The sequence below is a fragment of the Sceloporus occidentalis genome, unplaced genomic scaffold, assembly GCF_023333645.1.
Source record: "Sceloporus occidentalis isolate IW3139 unplaced genomic scaffold, rSceOcc1.0.p SCAF_1, whole genome shotgun sequence".
In the NCBI taxonomy this organism is placed as follows: domain Eukaryota; kingdom Metazoa; phylum Chordata; class Lepidosauria; order Squamata; family Phrynosomatidae; genus Sceloporus; species Sceloporus occidentalis.
In genome coordinates, this window is record NW_028316981.1 from 73,146,697 (window position 1) to 73,160,143 (window position 13,447).

Below are 13,447 nucleotides of genomic sequence, written 5' to 3' on the forward strand. Positions count from 1 at the left end.
CCCCTTCCTTGCCGCTCCGGGTGCCATTTTGTTTTTCAAAATGGCAGGCGAAGTCTCGCGTGACCTTTCCCGTTGCAGGGCACAACGGGAAAGGTCACGTGAGACTTTGCCGCCATTTTGAAAAGCAAAATGGCGACAGGCCTCTAGGAGGCCCGGTGCAGTCCCTGGAGCCCTCCAACAGGGCTCCAGCGGCTGCATCGGGCCTCCAGGAGGGCTCCAGCGGCCGCATCGGGCCTCCTGTCCTTTCCTTCCCTTCCCATGCTCCAGGCAGCTGCGGGCAGGGCAGGAAGGGGGGAGTCCTCCTCCTCCTTTCCGCCCTACCCGCGGCTGCCCTTCCCGCGGGGTAAGAGGAGGAGGAAGAGAAGGAGGAGGAAGGAAGGAAGGAGCAGGAGGAGGAGGGAGGAAGGAAGGAAAGAAGGAAGGAGCAGGAAGAGGAGGAGGAAGAAGGAGGAGGAAGGAAGGAGGAGGAGGAGGAGGGAGGAAGGAAGGAGCAGGAGGAGGAGGGAGGGAAGAAGGAAAGAAGGAAGGAGGAGGAAGAGGAGGAGGAAGAAGGAGGAGGAAGAAGGAGGAAGGGAGGAAGGAAGGAGGAGGAAGAGGAAGGAGGAGGAGGAGGAGGGAGGAAGGAAGGAGCAGGAGGAGGAGGGAGGGAAGAAGGAAAGAAGGAAGGAGGAGGAAGAGGAGGAGGAAGAAGGAGGAGGAAGAAGGAGAAGGAGGAGGGAGGAAGGGAGGAAGGAAGGAGGAGGAAGAGGAAGGAGGAGGGAGGAAGGAAGGAAGGAGCAGGAGGAGGAGGAGGAAGAAGAAGAAGACTCTTTATGAAGGTGAGACAGTGTGACTTAAGAGGCTGGAAGCCTCGCCAAATAATGCTCCAGTCCTAAGGATTTCTGGCCTCTCAATATGCCTGTGTCATTTAAATAGCATACCTTGAAAGTGGCCCTAAGCAGCTTTATTTTGGCCTGTCTGTTTGGGCCCATACATCATCAACGAATCCCAAGTATAAAAGAGGATACTACAGTATGAATATTAAGAGAAAAAAAGCTAGACAGAGTGCATTCTAAAAAAAAGAGTATTTTTTTATCCCAAGCACTTCTGATAGTTTATCTGCTTGAAACATCTTCTACTTTCTGATGTATTGTAATACTTTGATTACGGACATAGCAGATCTAATGTTTGTGCCACTGCAGACATATGAAAAGTAAAATATGAGATGCTTTCAGACCACAGGAAAAAATATTTGAAGAACAATGAACTCTAGTACCTTATAAACATAAAGTTCATGAATATCATCTGATAGGGTTGTCCCATCATCCCTCATTAATGGTGTAAATGCAAAGCCAAACAGCTTCTTTTCTCCTTTATCTTTTGCTGCAAAAGAAAATGAAATATTTACATAGTTTGTTGAGTAAATGGCAAACATCTTAGTCCAAATCTGTTACTAGATCTTTTCCACTATTTCTATTCCACTGTATTGGGTCAGATTATCGTTTCTATACAACTCACACAACAGTGAGCATAAAAAAAAAAAAAAAAAAAAAAAGGAAAGGAAAGGAAAGGGGAAAAAAAGAAACAAACAAATGAAAACTGAACCTCTACTCTTCTGGCCACAGAAGGACAACTCTAGGCTCAAACCCATTCGTCTCCTGGCTCTAGGCACACTGGGACTGGATTGTTGATTTTTGGTTATGTGTGCAAACTTATACTAGACAAGGCATCAGTATGAACACAGTTATTATCATGCTCCTGTCTTGCATATATATTTATCCCTCCACAATCTCTGGGGTTAGGGACACAGGACCCCCGTGAATGTGGAAATTGCGCTGAAGGAGCTACGAACACCTAGTGGAGTGCTCTCTTTAGGAATCTTTAGGTCCTTCAATGTGACCTTTGGTTAAAGTTGGCCACAGAATTGTGCTGGAGGACTTAGATATTCCTAGAGAGAACATATTAATAAAATCCGTGAATAATCAAATCTGCAAAAGTCAAAGCTGCAAATGTGGAGGGACAAGTGTATTGAGAACCAGATACTTATTCTGCCCATGGCATAGATTCATTTCTATGAATTATTTAGTATCAATGCTGTTATTCAAATTTCAGTATTCCTCAAAACAGTTTTCTTCCTGTTGGTAAAGAACAGTGTAATTAAGGGTGGTCTTACATAGGTTTCTGTTTGCCTTCTTGTTTTTTCTACAGTTCTACAGTTACTACAGTTACTGTGCAAAATGAAACATTTTTGTATTTACTGTGAAGGTTCCTTTTCTGCAATTGTGGGGAGGAAATTCTTCATTCTGGGTCTAGCTCCTCCCTCACACTTCACAGGCAGGGCTTCTGATACTTCCACCATCCTTACCACCTTAAGAGGGAGAGCCAGTCCTGCTTTTCCAGTATGATAAAGCTCTGGGAAACAAAAATATATACCACCAATGGCTAAATGTACAAACTCCACCAGCTGGGGTAGAAAGGATTCCCTTCCCAATACTGCAGGAAAAGAATCTTCATGGTAAGTATTAGTACTCTGTTATGCCGCAGTGTATTCTGCAGATTAGTACCTTAGTGTCTTTGCTTTGGCCAGGAACAGTCGTTCATTTTGTTTTGTGGAAGTAATAGCAATAGCAAGTGCATTTCAATTCTACTTATTAGTGCACTTAAGCACTGATAGGTAATCCTTCATGCTGGGACCTACACAAGCAATCAGACCATTTGGTGGGCAACAACCTTCTACCAGACAACTTGTTGCAGAACATGCCTACCATAGGAAGCATCTACTGAAGCAAACCTGTCAGCCCTATAGTGGCTGACCAAAGGAGACAGGAAGCCTTAGTGGCTGTCCTGAAAACCCCCAACAAAGAAGGCGCCATGCTCATTGCTGTAGAAGTGGCAGTACTATGAGTCGAATGTGCCTGAATCCCTTCTAGAACTGGCTTTGAACTGTGCACATAAGCCAACTCAATGCATTGCCACGACCATCAACCCAAGGTGGAAGAAGATACCCGTTAGCCCTTACCAGACGCTTGAAAAGCATCAAACATATTGTCCAATTTAAAAAAATTGTTAGTTCTGTCTAAGCAGAATTTTAGGATCTTCTGCACATCCTATCTGTACCATTCTTTCCCTTGTAGTACCGTATGAACCAGACAAAAAGAAGGCAGAACAATCTCCTGAGAACAATGAAACACTTAATTCATTTTAGGAACAAAAGAGAAATCAAAACAAAGAACAACTACATTTTTATGAAATAGAGACAAGTCCTCACAGACTGACAGAGCTTTCTGCATAGAGACTCTGTGAGCCAAAGTAATAGAAACCAAAACCAAAACTTTCAATGTAAGAAATTTCAAATCCACCTATCTCAAAAAGAGCCTTCAACAAAGCCCAGAGAACCACATAAAGATTCCACAAAAGAAAATGATAGACTGTTCTTGGCCAAAGCAAAGACACTAACGTACTAATCTGCAGAATAAAGTTATCTTATGAAAGTTATATCAGTTCCAGATAGATGTATATCACACTCACTGGAGCAATGCCTGAACTCAAAACGGAGGTGAGAGCCACGGAACCTGTCTATAGGAATGGGGAGTTTGATGACTTCTCCCCAACGAGGGCTGTTACTGTGATAGAGAACAAAGGAATGATATACACTCCTACTTGGCTCCCCTGAGCCCAGGCTGATGCAGTCCTGGAAAAAAAGAGTACAAAATAAAAACAAAAGAATATCACATTCCAAAAATTGACCAGTAAGTCTTACATTTAAGTTCCATAAATGTAGCATATTTCAGTCTAGTTCAAATATATCTGCTAAATGAAGTAAAGAATGGAATCAAAATAATGGACTATAGAAGCCTAGGGACTCTGGAGCAAGAAGATATCTTAAAAGAATTTTTCTAAGTGGGTTTGAGGAACAGAAAAGCGAGCAGTTCCCTGACTTATTGGTGAGCCAACCCCCCCGTTCCCGTTCCCGCAGCTCTTAGTGGCTGATGCCATTTTCTTTGGTCACATCTCCCTTTCTCTTCTGCAGAATCAGGTACATCTTCTGAGGAAAGGCTCTAGGAAATGGTAGGAAAAGCCAGCCAATCTGATGTGGACTGGTTGGCTGGTAAGGGAAGGGCTGTAGTAGTGGAAAGAAGGCTTCATTCCAATGTATTCCTGAAGAATAAAATAGGCCTTTGGCAAGGTTGGCTGTTCTTTGTTGTTTTACTTGTAAAGCATCATATACCTGGATAAACATGTATATGATGCTACATAAACAAACAACAACAACAATAATAGTGCACAACCTGCAACCCTGGAGCTATATGCAGCTGTAAGGCTGTTCCCTGTATGGCCCCTTTAATCCAGCCTTTCTAATAGCCCAGCATATTAGTTGGACTATAGGGAGAAACACTGTTCCTTGACTTGCAAGTTTCTGTTTCCCCATTACTAGTACCTTGTAGTGGCAGGACTAGAAAAACAGCAATTTTAGTGATAGTACTGATTTACTTTGACCTTTCTGAATTAGAAAGTCTACAGAATAAGATACATTTTTGGATATCCCTCTTAAATTCAGTTTATTTTTTAAAATTTTATAATTACAAGAATCCATTATCACACTTTTAGTTAGCAGCATCAAATACTCCCAGTATAAGCTGAAAGATTTGCCAAACACCCGTAAGCAAGCCTGAAAGTAGTGGTGAGGTGGAGGAATTAGTTGACCACTCCTTTCTTTCCCAGCTGCTCTTTTTCTATCTTCTTCACATTTTCCCACTGTTTCGAACAGGGAGGGAAATAACTACATCAGCTCCAGGGCTAGAATATTCACCCCACCCCATTCCACAGGTCTGTTACAGAAATGAAGGAATGGGGGCTGGACAGATCCAGTAGATCCTAAGTCTGCCATTATCTGTTCTCAGAATGTCATGTTTTTCAGATTTACTTCTAGCAGAATAGCAATGGTGAAATAAAAAACATTGCAGAGGCTTCCACACCCAGGCATGAAAATTTCTGAAGGCAGAGAGGGAAATATGCTAAATCCTATTGCCTCTGGATCACCATCTCAGGGACTAGGAGACTGTGGTATAAAATTTAACAACAGACAGTGCAAGAGTTTTTAAAATGTTCATGCCCCCAAAGCATTTCTAGTCATAAACGTTTGGCCATCTTATGCAAGCTTTTAAGCAAAGGTCATGGTAACCCTCCCTAGTGCTATATCAGTTAGGGCCAGTGAGCTTCAATGTTGTAATGCCATTCCCTCTGCTGAAACCTCAAGTTCAAACTGTTGTGCTATAAGACATATAATCAGAAAAATGCTTTTGTAGTTGAAAATGGGGAAAGAGAATAGACAGTTTTCACAAAATCCTGCACCATACAGCACTTTCAAAAGACATATAATCCACAGAAAGATGCTTTGGGCAGGATTTGTACATCTCCAAAGAACAGCAATGTTATGTAGTTGTAAGAATCTCTAACTAAATTCCAAGTTCAAATTTCTCCTAATCCATTATATGCACTGTTTGGCCTGAGAAGAAAATGAGAGAAAGAAAAACCATTTATGACACCCTGAGCTCCTTGAAAGAAGTATGGTACAAAAACATAATAATATAATTTATATCTCATATCAAAAGTAGTGCTAGTTCCAGATTTTTTAAATACAGAAAACGAATAGAATAGAGCTGATCAACAGCAGCAGAACATTTAATCAGAATTCACCAGTGGAATGATAGAATTTCCCAACTGGAAAATAGGTTTAAATGTATTGTGCAAAGAATCATAAAAGCAACCACAGTAATAATGTAATCAAGAGATCAGAATATAGATTATTAATAACTTCAGTCTCTGGATGTATAAAGCACTTCCAAATTTAAAAAAAAATCTGAAAAGTCAAAGGAATAAACTAGAGAGCTAACCATGTGCTATGTTTAACAGAAATGTAACAGCTTACCTTCAGAATCTCTCCATCTGCATAAAGAACATACATAGTCACTTCAATGTTCTTCTGTACACTTTTCCCACCTCTTTCAAAGTCCCCTTTCTCTAAAGTCAGGTACAGGTCATTGCGTATATCGCCTACATATAAAGAGAGAAATCGTTTTTAGAAAACAAACAGAAGTTGTGATGCCTCTGTGAAGGCCATTCATGTTTTGTTCACAGTTTTGATGGGAATCCAACTCATTCCAATTATAAAATAAACAGTTAATAAAAATGAACATTTTAACACTAGTGCATTAAATCAGATGGCTGTTAGTAATGCTTTATGAAGTCTGAGTTCCGGAAATAATTTATGAAACCAAGGGGAGAGGAAGGAAGAGGGGCAATATTTTCATTTGTTTTGCTAAACTATCTGGTTGATAAATAAATGGCCAAAACACTCATGGCAAATACGCCTGAGCAGCAATAGCAGAGATGCAACCTGCAGGAGACAAGATGCAGCCACACCAATTTTTGTAGCTTACCCACCCCTCCTTTATTTTGTGTGCAGATTGGTTTTAGCTCAAGGGACCATGCTCAGGCATAATCACCAAGCTTCTGAACCTGGTGACAGCATCCTACTTCAAAACTTGAAAGACATCCTCTGCATTGTTCCTTGGAGGCTTGCCCTTCCTCTAACACCTGGGCATAGTTAATAAGGCATCATAGCTAAGAAGCATATAGCCCCTGAATAGTTTCATGCCACCTGATCTGTAGTAGTTATCTGCTTTGTTACCTAATAAGTCCAACCATCTAAAGAAAAAAACAGAAATCTAGTATTATTTCTCAAAAGGAAATACTCTGTTATCATATATCTATAATATAAATGTCTGCTCAAGTGAAATAAATGGAAAATCACCAGGTTTCCTGTTCACCTCCAGCCTAGTTGACAGATCTTATACAAGACTTAACAAGCTAGGAATCTTTACTTCAAGATGTTCATGGATACTACTATGTTCAAGAACAATGGCAACTAAATGCAGAATCTGTCAATCTCCTGCAGATTTCAATATTACTGAAAAAAGTATTTTATGAAATAACGGTATGGCTGTTGCGTGGTCTACTTAATAATCTTGTTTTGTTCTGTTTTGTTTCCATGCCAGGAACAACTGATCGCCCATTCACTATCCTGCCTGCACACTACCTGCTTAGCAATATTTTTCAGTCAGCCATGCTCAGGCAGCTGCACCAATAAAACATATTTATGCATTAGAGACATGAAACTGTATTTAAGCAGAGATACAGAGAAAAAAAAATTATTTTTAATACAATAACAATAGTAATAGCAAATACATTTCTATACCGCTTATTAGTGCACTTAAGCACTTCCTAAGTGGTTTACAAAGTGTAAGCTAATTGCCCCCAACAAGCTGGGTATTCATTTTAGCGACCTACAGAAGGATTCAAGCCTGAGTCGAGCATGAGCCCTTGGCTGGTATTGGACTCGCAGCCTTATGGCTTGTGAGTGAGTGGCTGCTGTACAGGCATTTAACCACTGCACCACCAGGGCTACAAATCCAATTTCCCCATGTACAGTTTACTTGCAATCAACAATCCATAACTGTTCCCAGTTTCAGTCCCTCCCCAGTGTATGAATGATGAGCTACTTTCACTGAAACACTCTTTAGCAGTAACAAGTACGCTTTTGTTATCCTGTACAAAATTACAAAAAAATCATGTCCATTGTGAACTCCATTTAAAGTCTTTAGGCTAAAGCACATCAGAGCTAGCAATGCCCAAAAAGTCTGGTTAAGAGATTTTTTAAAAAAAAAACAACAAGAAGAATCGAGGAAGAGTATAAGGCTAATGTCCTTGTATGTACTTGCTTACCTACTTGCATACGGTGGAATTTACTTTTGAGTAAACATGTATACAATTAGACTTTAAACGATTCTTTAACCTTTCCTTATCACAATTTGATCTTCAGCAATTCATACCAAGTTATAATACACTTAAACCAGTTTCACAGTTTGAAAGGAAATAACTGCATCACAGTTGTTTCTCAGTCATCAGGTGGCATGAAGAATTTGCTTACACACATACATCATAAATAATTTAAAATCTGTTCTGGCACCAGGTCCACAGCTCCCTGCCCTCCTTTGAAAGTAGCTTGGATGGGGTTCAAATAAGGCAGTGGTTTGATTCCAACAGAGTGAGAAGCTTCAGCGGTGAAGGTGTTAATTCCAGAGGTCTTATTTATGCCAGTAGAGAACTCTGCTGGAGCCAAATCCCTTTTGTCCCTCAAAAAGGGTCCAGATTGGGCCTCTTAGTTACTGCAGCCTACAAAGCTGATATATTCTATTACCATGATCACGAACCTATGGTGCATTTCACCCGGCACAGGTCAGGGAGGCAGAGGAACAGGCACATGCGCCCATTGCTCTTCCCCCCTGACATTTCCCAGCCTTCAGCTGCCTCTCAGAGGCAGCTGGGGACTGGGGAAGGTCCCTGGGGAGGAGGAGGAGGAATAGGCACGTGCCCGTTCCTCCTCTTCCCAGATCTTTTCCTTCCCCCAGCTGTCCCTCCAGAGGCAGCTGGAAGCGAGGAAAAGGGTGCTGGGAAGAAGGAGCCACAGGCATGCACCCGCTGCTTCTCCTCCTGGACATTTCCCAGCCTTCAGTTGCCTCTTGGAGACAGCTGGGGACCAGGAAAAGAGTGGGGGGAAGAGGAACGTTCATCCTCCCCAGGGAACTTTCACAGCCCCCAGTTGCCTCTGGAGCAACAGCTGGGGGCAGGGAAAGGTCAGAGAGGAGGAGGAACGGGCACGTGCCTATTCCTTCTCCTCCCCAGGGATCTTTCTCGGTCACCAGCTGACTCCGGAGGGACAGCTGGGGGCTGGGAAAGGTCTGGGACAAAGAGGAATGGGTGTGTGCCTATTCCTCCCCCTCCCCAGGGATCTTCCCCGGCTTTTAGCTGTCTCTTAGAGACAGCTGGATCCTGGGAAAAGGGCAGGGGGAGAAGTCCTGCCCTGGAAGCCCCACCCCTGGAGGAGGGAAGTCCCCCACCAGAGGGCAGAAGTCTGCCCCCAGAGGGTGGAAGTCTCACCCCTAGCACTGGGTGCTACCCGGTGCTGGAAAAAAATAATTCAGGCATGCGGCCACGAAAAGATTCACCATCACTCTCCTATTAGTTTTGGCGGTGGTGGTGGGGAGTGTTGCTAGAAAATAATTTTCTGCCATTGTGTGCCATTGAGATGGGGAAGGAGACATTTTCAAACCCATACTGGGAACGAGAAAAGTTATTTGAGAAGTATGCTCTATCCTTCTTCTGACATTTAAGAGAAAAGGATTAGAAGATTGAGAAAACTTTTCCAGTAATGCTAATGACAAGAACATATGTAGAGTTTAAAATGGAGCTGTATAATATTGAGAGTGTTGGGATGAAACCATGAAATGATTTGTGTTTCTAATGCAATTTATATAGTAAGTATATTTATTGGAAACTGTAATTCTTGAAATATATGTTGATCTAGTTAAAATAAAGAAAGATTTAAAGAGTAACTTTAGAGACAGACTTAATGATTTAATGGGGAACTGGTCCCTCAAAAGGGGTCCAGATTGAACTTTGCTTTGCTTTGGTTTATTTTGAATATATTTAATAAAGATTATGGGGAAAAAAAAAGGGGGGGGGTGTCCAGATTGGGCCCCTTAGTTACTGTAGCCTACAGAGCTGTTATATCCCATTAGTTGTTTTTTTTTTTTGGGGGGGGGGGAGGTGTTGCTAAAAAATAATTTCAATGGTCTAAAGCACAACAGAGTACCACATATACCTCATCCACACTGCAGAAATAATCTGGTGTGACACCACTTTAACTGTCCTGGCTCAGTGCTATGGAATTGTGGGAGCTACTTTGCTCTGGTGTTGCAACCAACTACAATTCCCAGAATTCCACAGTCATGAGCCAGGGCAGTTAAAGTGATATCAAACTGGATTATTTCTGCAGTGTAGATGCCGCCATAGACTTTTTTTGCTGCCCTAACTGGTCCAAGCTGACTGCGTTCTGAAGCATTAGAAGATCTGCTATTTCATTCCTCCCAAACATTATCAGAAGAGCTCCATTAGGTTCTTCTTGGATGGCTCAATATTTTTGGAGGTCAACTCAAGCAATTTTCAGTATCAAACAACACATGTATTTGTTCTGTAAAGTATAGATTTTGTCATATTTTACAAAAGCAAAATAATTTCAAAGTAAACAAAAGTCAGAATTACCCATGCCATTGTATTTCCAATTTCTGCATGTGGTTGTGAAAATGAACAGTGAAAAAACTTGGCAGGCAGAAAATCAACTCATTTGAAATGTGGTGCTCGAGAGGAGCTCTACAGATACCATGGTCTGCTAAAAAGACAAATGAGTTTTAAAGCAAATCAAGCAAATTAAGCCTGAGATCTCGCTAGAAGCAAAGATGACTAAACTATACAGACGGGCAGAAAGGGGCGGTGAGATGCTGCCCCTTTCTGCCCCAGATGGAGGCCATAGTAGACAAACGCTGTGGCCTCTGTGAGGCCTAAAAAGAACCCGCTCCCAGCGGGTTCATTCTAGGTCACATGCAGGGTGCCATTGCAGCCCTCACACACAGTGGTGATGTCTGTGCGACATTGCACTGTATGGACGTCATCATGGTGGCCCCGTGTGGACAGGGGCGATCCATGATGGCACCTGGACAGTATGGTAGGGCTCGGGAGTGTGTCAGACAATAAAGGAGATCTGCTGGCACAAATCAGGGGACAGAACTTGGTCCTTGATTAAGAGGGGCAAGAGTGAAACTGAAGCAGTGGCATCACCCACCCATGTGGCTAATAGTACACTTTCTGCCATGCTTGCACCTTTGACTCCAATTCGTAAAGCATTGCCATGGACCTCTGCCACCCCCACAGCTCGAACAAAAATGACATCCAATCCTCCAATGAGATAAGATCTGGGGGCACTCTGAGGAAGGCATTCTAGACGCTGAAGTGCCACACACTCTCTGTCCCCTCATCCAATCATAACTGAGTGCTGTGGCCTGCTATCCTCCTTCTCACCAAAACCTTCTTCTGCTAAGGTGGAAAAGCAGTGGGATGAGAAAGCTCCTCACTATGAGACCCAAAGGTCTGCTAATTTTTAATTCTCACTGGAGTGAAGTCATAGTGCTGTTCTACTTTGTGTGAAGCAGGACAGGATTAGGGGAGAAGCGCTTGCTCTCCCACTTAGCATGGAGGAGGTGACTGACAGAAGTAAAGCCCTGCCTCTGAAGAAGAGCAATACCTGTGGAAAGGATACCTGCCCCAACACTGCAAGAAAATAACATGTTTTTGTTTATTTTTTATAATATATCTCCTTTGATAATGTGACTTGAGACTGGCAATCTTGTTCTGGATAAACAAAAAGTAACACAAGATTAAAAAGAGAAGGTACAAATAATTTAAAATAGATATTCCCTGAAAGATCATTTAATTCAGTAATACAGTCCCTGGAGGCTTCCCTGATGGCAATCAACTTTTTTTCTTTAAAAAAAAAACTAAATTAAACAACCATTGCACTCCAGTAAAGACAGTTCTCCTACAAAACAGAAATCACTGTGGAAGAGGGATCTAAGGCATAGTTAACTCTTGATTAGTAAGAAGAGAATGCTTCCATTCCATCAAGTATGAACAAGTTGTATCTTGGCAAAGCTGAGAATTCTTACTTCCCAAATGTTTCTTTGAGGTCAGTGTGTAGCTGATTCCCATTACAAGATCAATCTATTTCTGAAGTTCAAATTCAATAATTATGTGTTGTGATACTTTAAAGGACAAATATTTCATGTGGCTTTGAACCAGTAAGATCCTTGCTAAGACTATCATACTGGATATTGTTTGCATCATTACCCTTATCATAACACTGACAGCTAAGAAAGCAGTATCCATATTCTAGAATTACTTCCTTCCTATTAGAAAAAATGGTGAATAGACTGCAGATAATAGCAATGTATCCTGCAGAGAGTGTCTCTGGCATGGAACGAGAAATATGTGTACTCAGTCAGTTCTGGAAAAGCCTGGACTATTTGATTTACTTTTCATATATTTAGCAGTCACGTATAACATCACGTAACATCATAGAGCTTTTATATGATTAAAATTTTTGAACCACCAACACACACACACACACACACACACACTTTCCTCCCTTGAACTACATATTTTGTCTCTGGTTATCCATAAAAAGAAAAAAAAAACAACCTCCCCATAAAAGCTCTCAGGTTTTAATGCCAAATTTGTCCCTTAACAGGATAGAAAACTGAAGTATTCATTGCACTTACAAAAACTAAAGGGGCAAAGCTAATTTTATGTGATAATTCCAGGTATACATTACTGTAGCTTTTTAGAATACAAAGAGTGAGCATTAACACTCTAAGCAAACTTAACATGGCTTTAATCGCTAGTGACCTTTTGTTCATAGTTAATGGCAAACATTAGGGATCACAGTAGGATATAGCTCAGGATAACACTCACATCCCTGCCCCCCCCCCCCCCACACCATTGCCAGTGATTCAAGAGGGATGAGCAACAAACCAAAAGCAGAGAAAACACCACAAACAGTTGGGTTTGCCTTTGTTCATTTGTGTAACTCTATCATTTTAGAGCTATTTCCTTGCTTGCAAAACCAAAGAAGAAAGTGGTGTAAGTATTTAGGAAGAGACAACCTGTTCCTTCAGCTTGCTTTTCAAATCAATTTCCTGGGCTAGAAAGCAAAAAGGAAGAGGTGAAAAAAGGATGCCAAAAAGATCCACGTGTGCCCCCTTCTCATATGATCCTGCTCTAGTTTTGAGATCCTAGGGGAATTTTTACTCTTGGCCTTCCATCATCAGAGGCACATTTGGTAAAGACACAAGAAAGGGCATTCCCACTGTCTGCTCCCAAGTTATAGGTGTACCTTTCATGAGATGCTACTCTGGCTCCTTCTTTGCTCTCCTCTGTTAGTAGGCATAGATAATTTTATGAACACTGGCTTTTGGCCATTAACTGATTGTTATGGTTGGGTTTTTAATGGCAAAACTGTTCTCCTCCCTTCCTTTTCTTTTATGTTTGAATGCCTATAAACTGATTTTAATTTAGTGCTGTTTTAACCTGTTTGTTCAATTGTTTGTTGCTGCACTCTGTTTTAAACCCATTTGTAAGCTACCTTTTGTCTCTAAACTGGATGAGATATTAACAAAACAAAACAAAACAAAACAAGAAAAACACAACAAACAAGTAGGGAAAAGACTGAATTTAATACTGTACAGGTTGCAAGATTTGTTTGAGGTGTAGGTATGGCTATGTGCCTCTTCTCAAGCTGAGAGAGTGTGACTTGCCCAAGTGGGTTTCCATGACCAAGCAAGGATTCGAACCCTGGTCTCCAAACTCACAGTCCAATGCTCAAACTACTACTGGCTTCCTAGTGTAAATGAAATTCATCTACAGTATTAATATTCCTAATAAATTTGACAAAACATTTCATGTTTGGAAATGCATATTACTAGAGATTCATTTCTAGTGCTCATGCAACAAATAC

General features: G+C 41.4%; 1 protein-coding gene across 10 annotated transcripts in view; it reads right to left on the minus strand.

The window, feature by feature from the left end:
* Window positions 1-13,447, minus strand: part of DOCK3 (dedicator of cytokinesis 3) — a 272,592-nt gene that overhangs the window by 118,054 nt on the left and 141,091 nt on the right. For all 10 annotated transcript variants that reach the window (XM_089525143.1, XM_089525190.1, XM_089525134.1 and 7 more), the window contains exons 15-17: window positions 5,909-6,033; window positions 3,508-3,670; window positions 1,256-1,362 (exon numbers count right to left, since the gene is read on the minus strand). In XM_089525143.1, coding sequence (XP_089381269.1) covers window positions 1,256-1,362; window positions 3,508-3,670; window positions 5,909-6,033 — 395 coding nt within the window. The remainder of the gene's footprint in view (window positions 1-1,255; window positions 1,363-3,507; window positions 3,671-5,908; window positions 6,034-13,447) is intronic.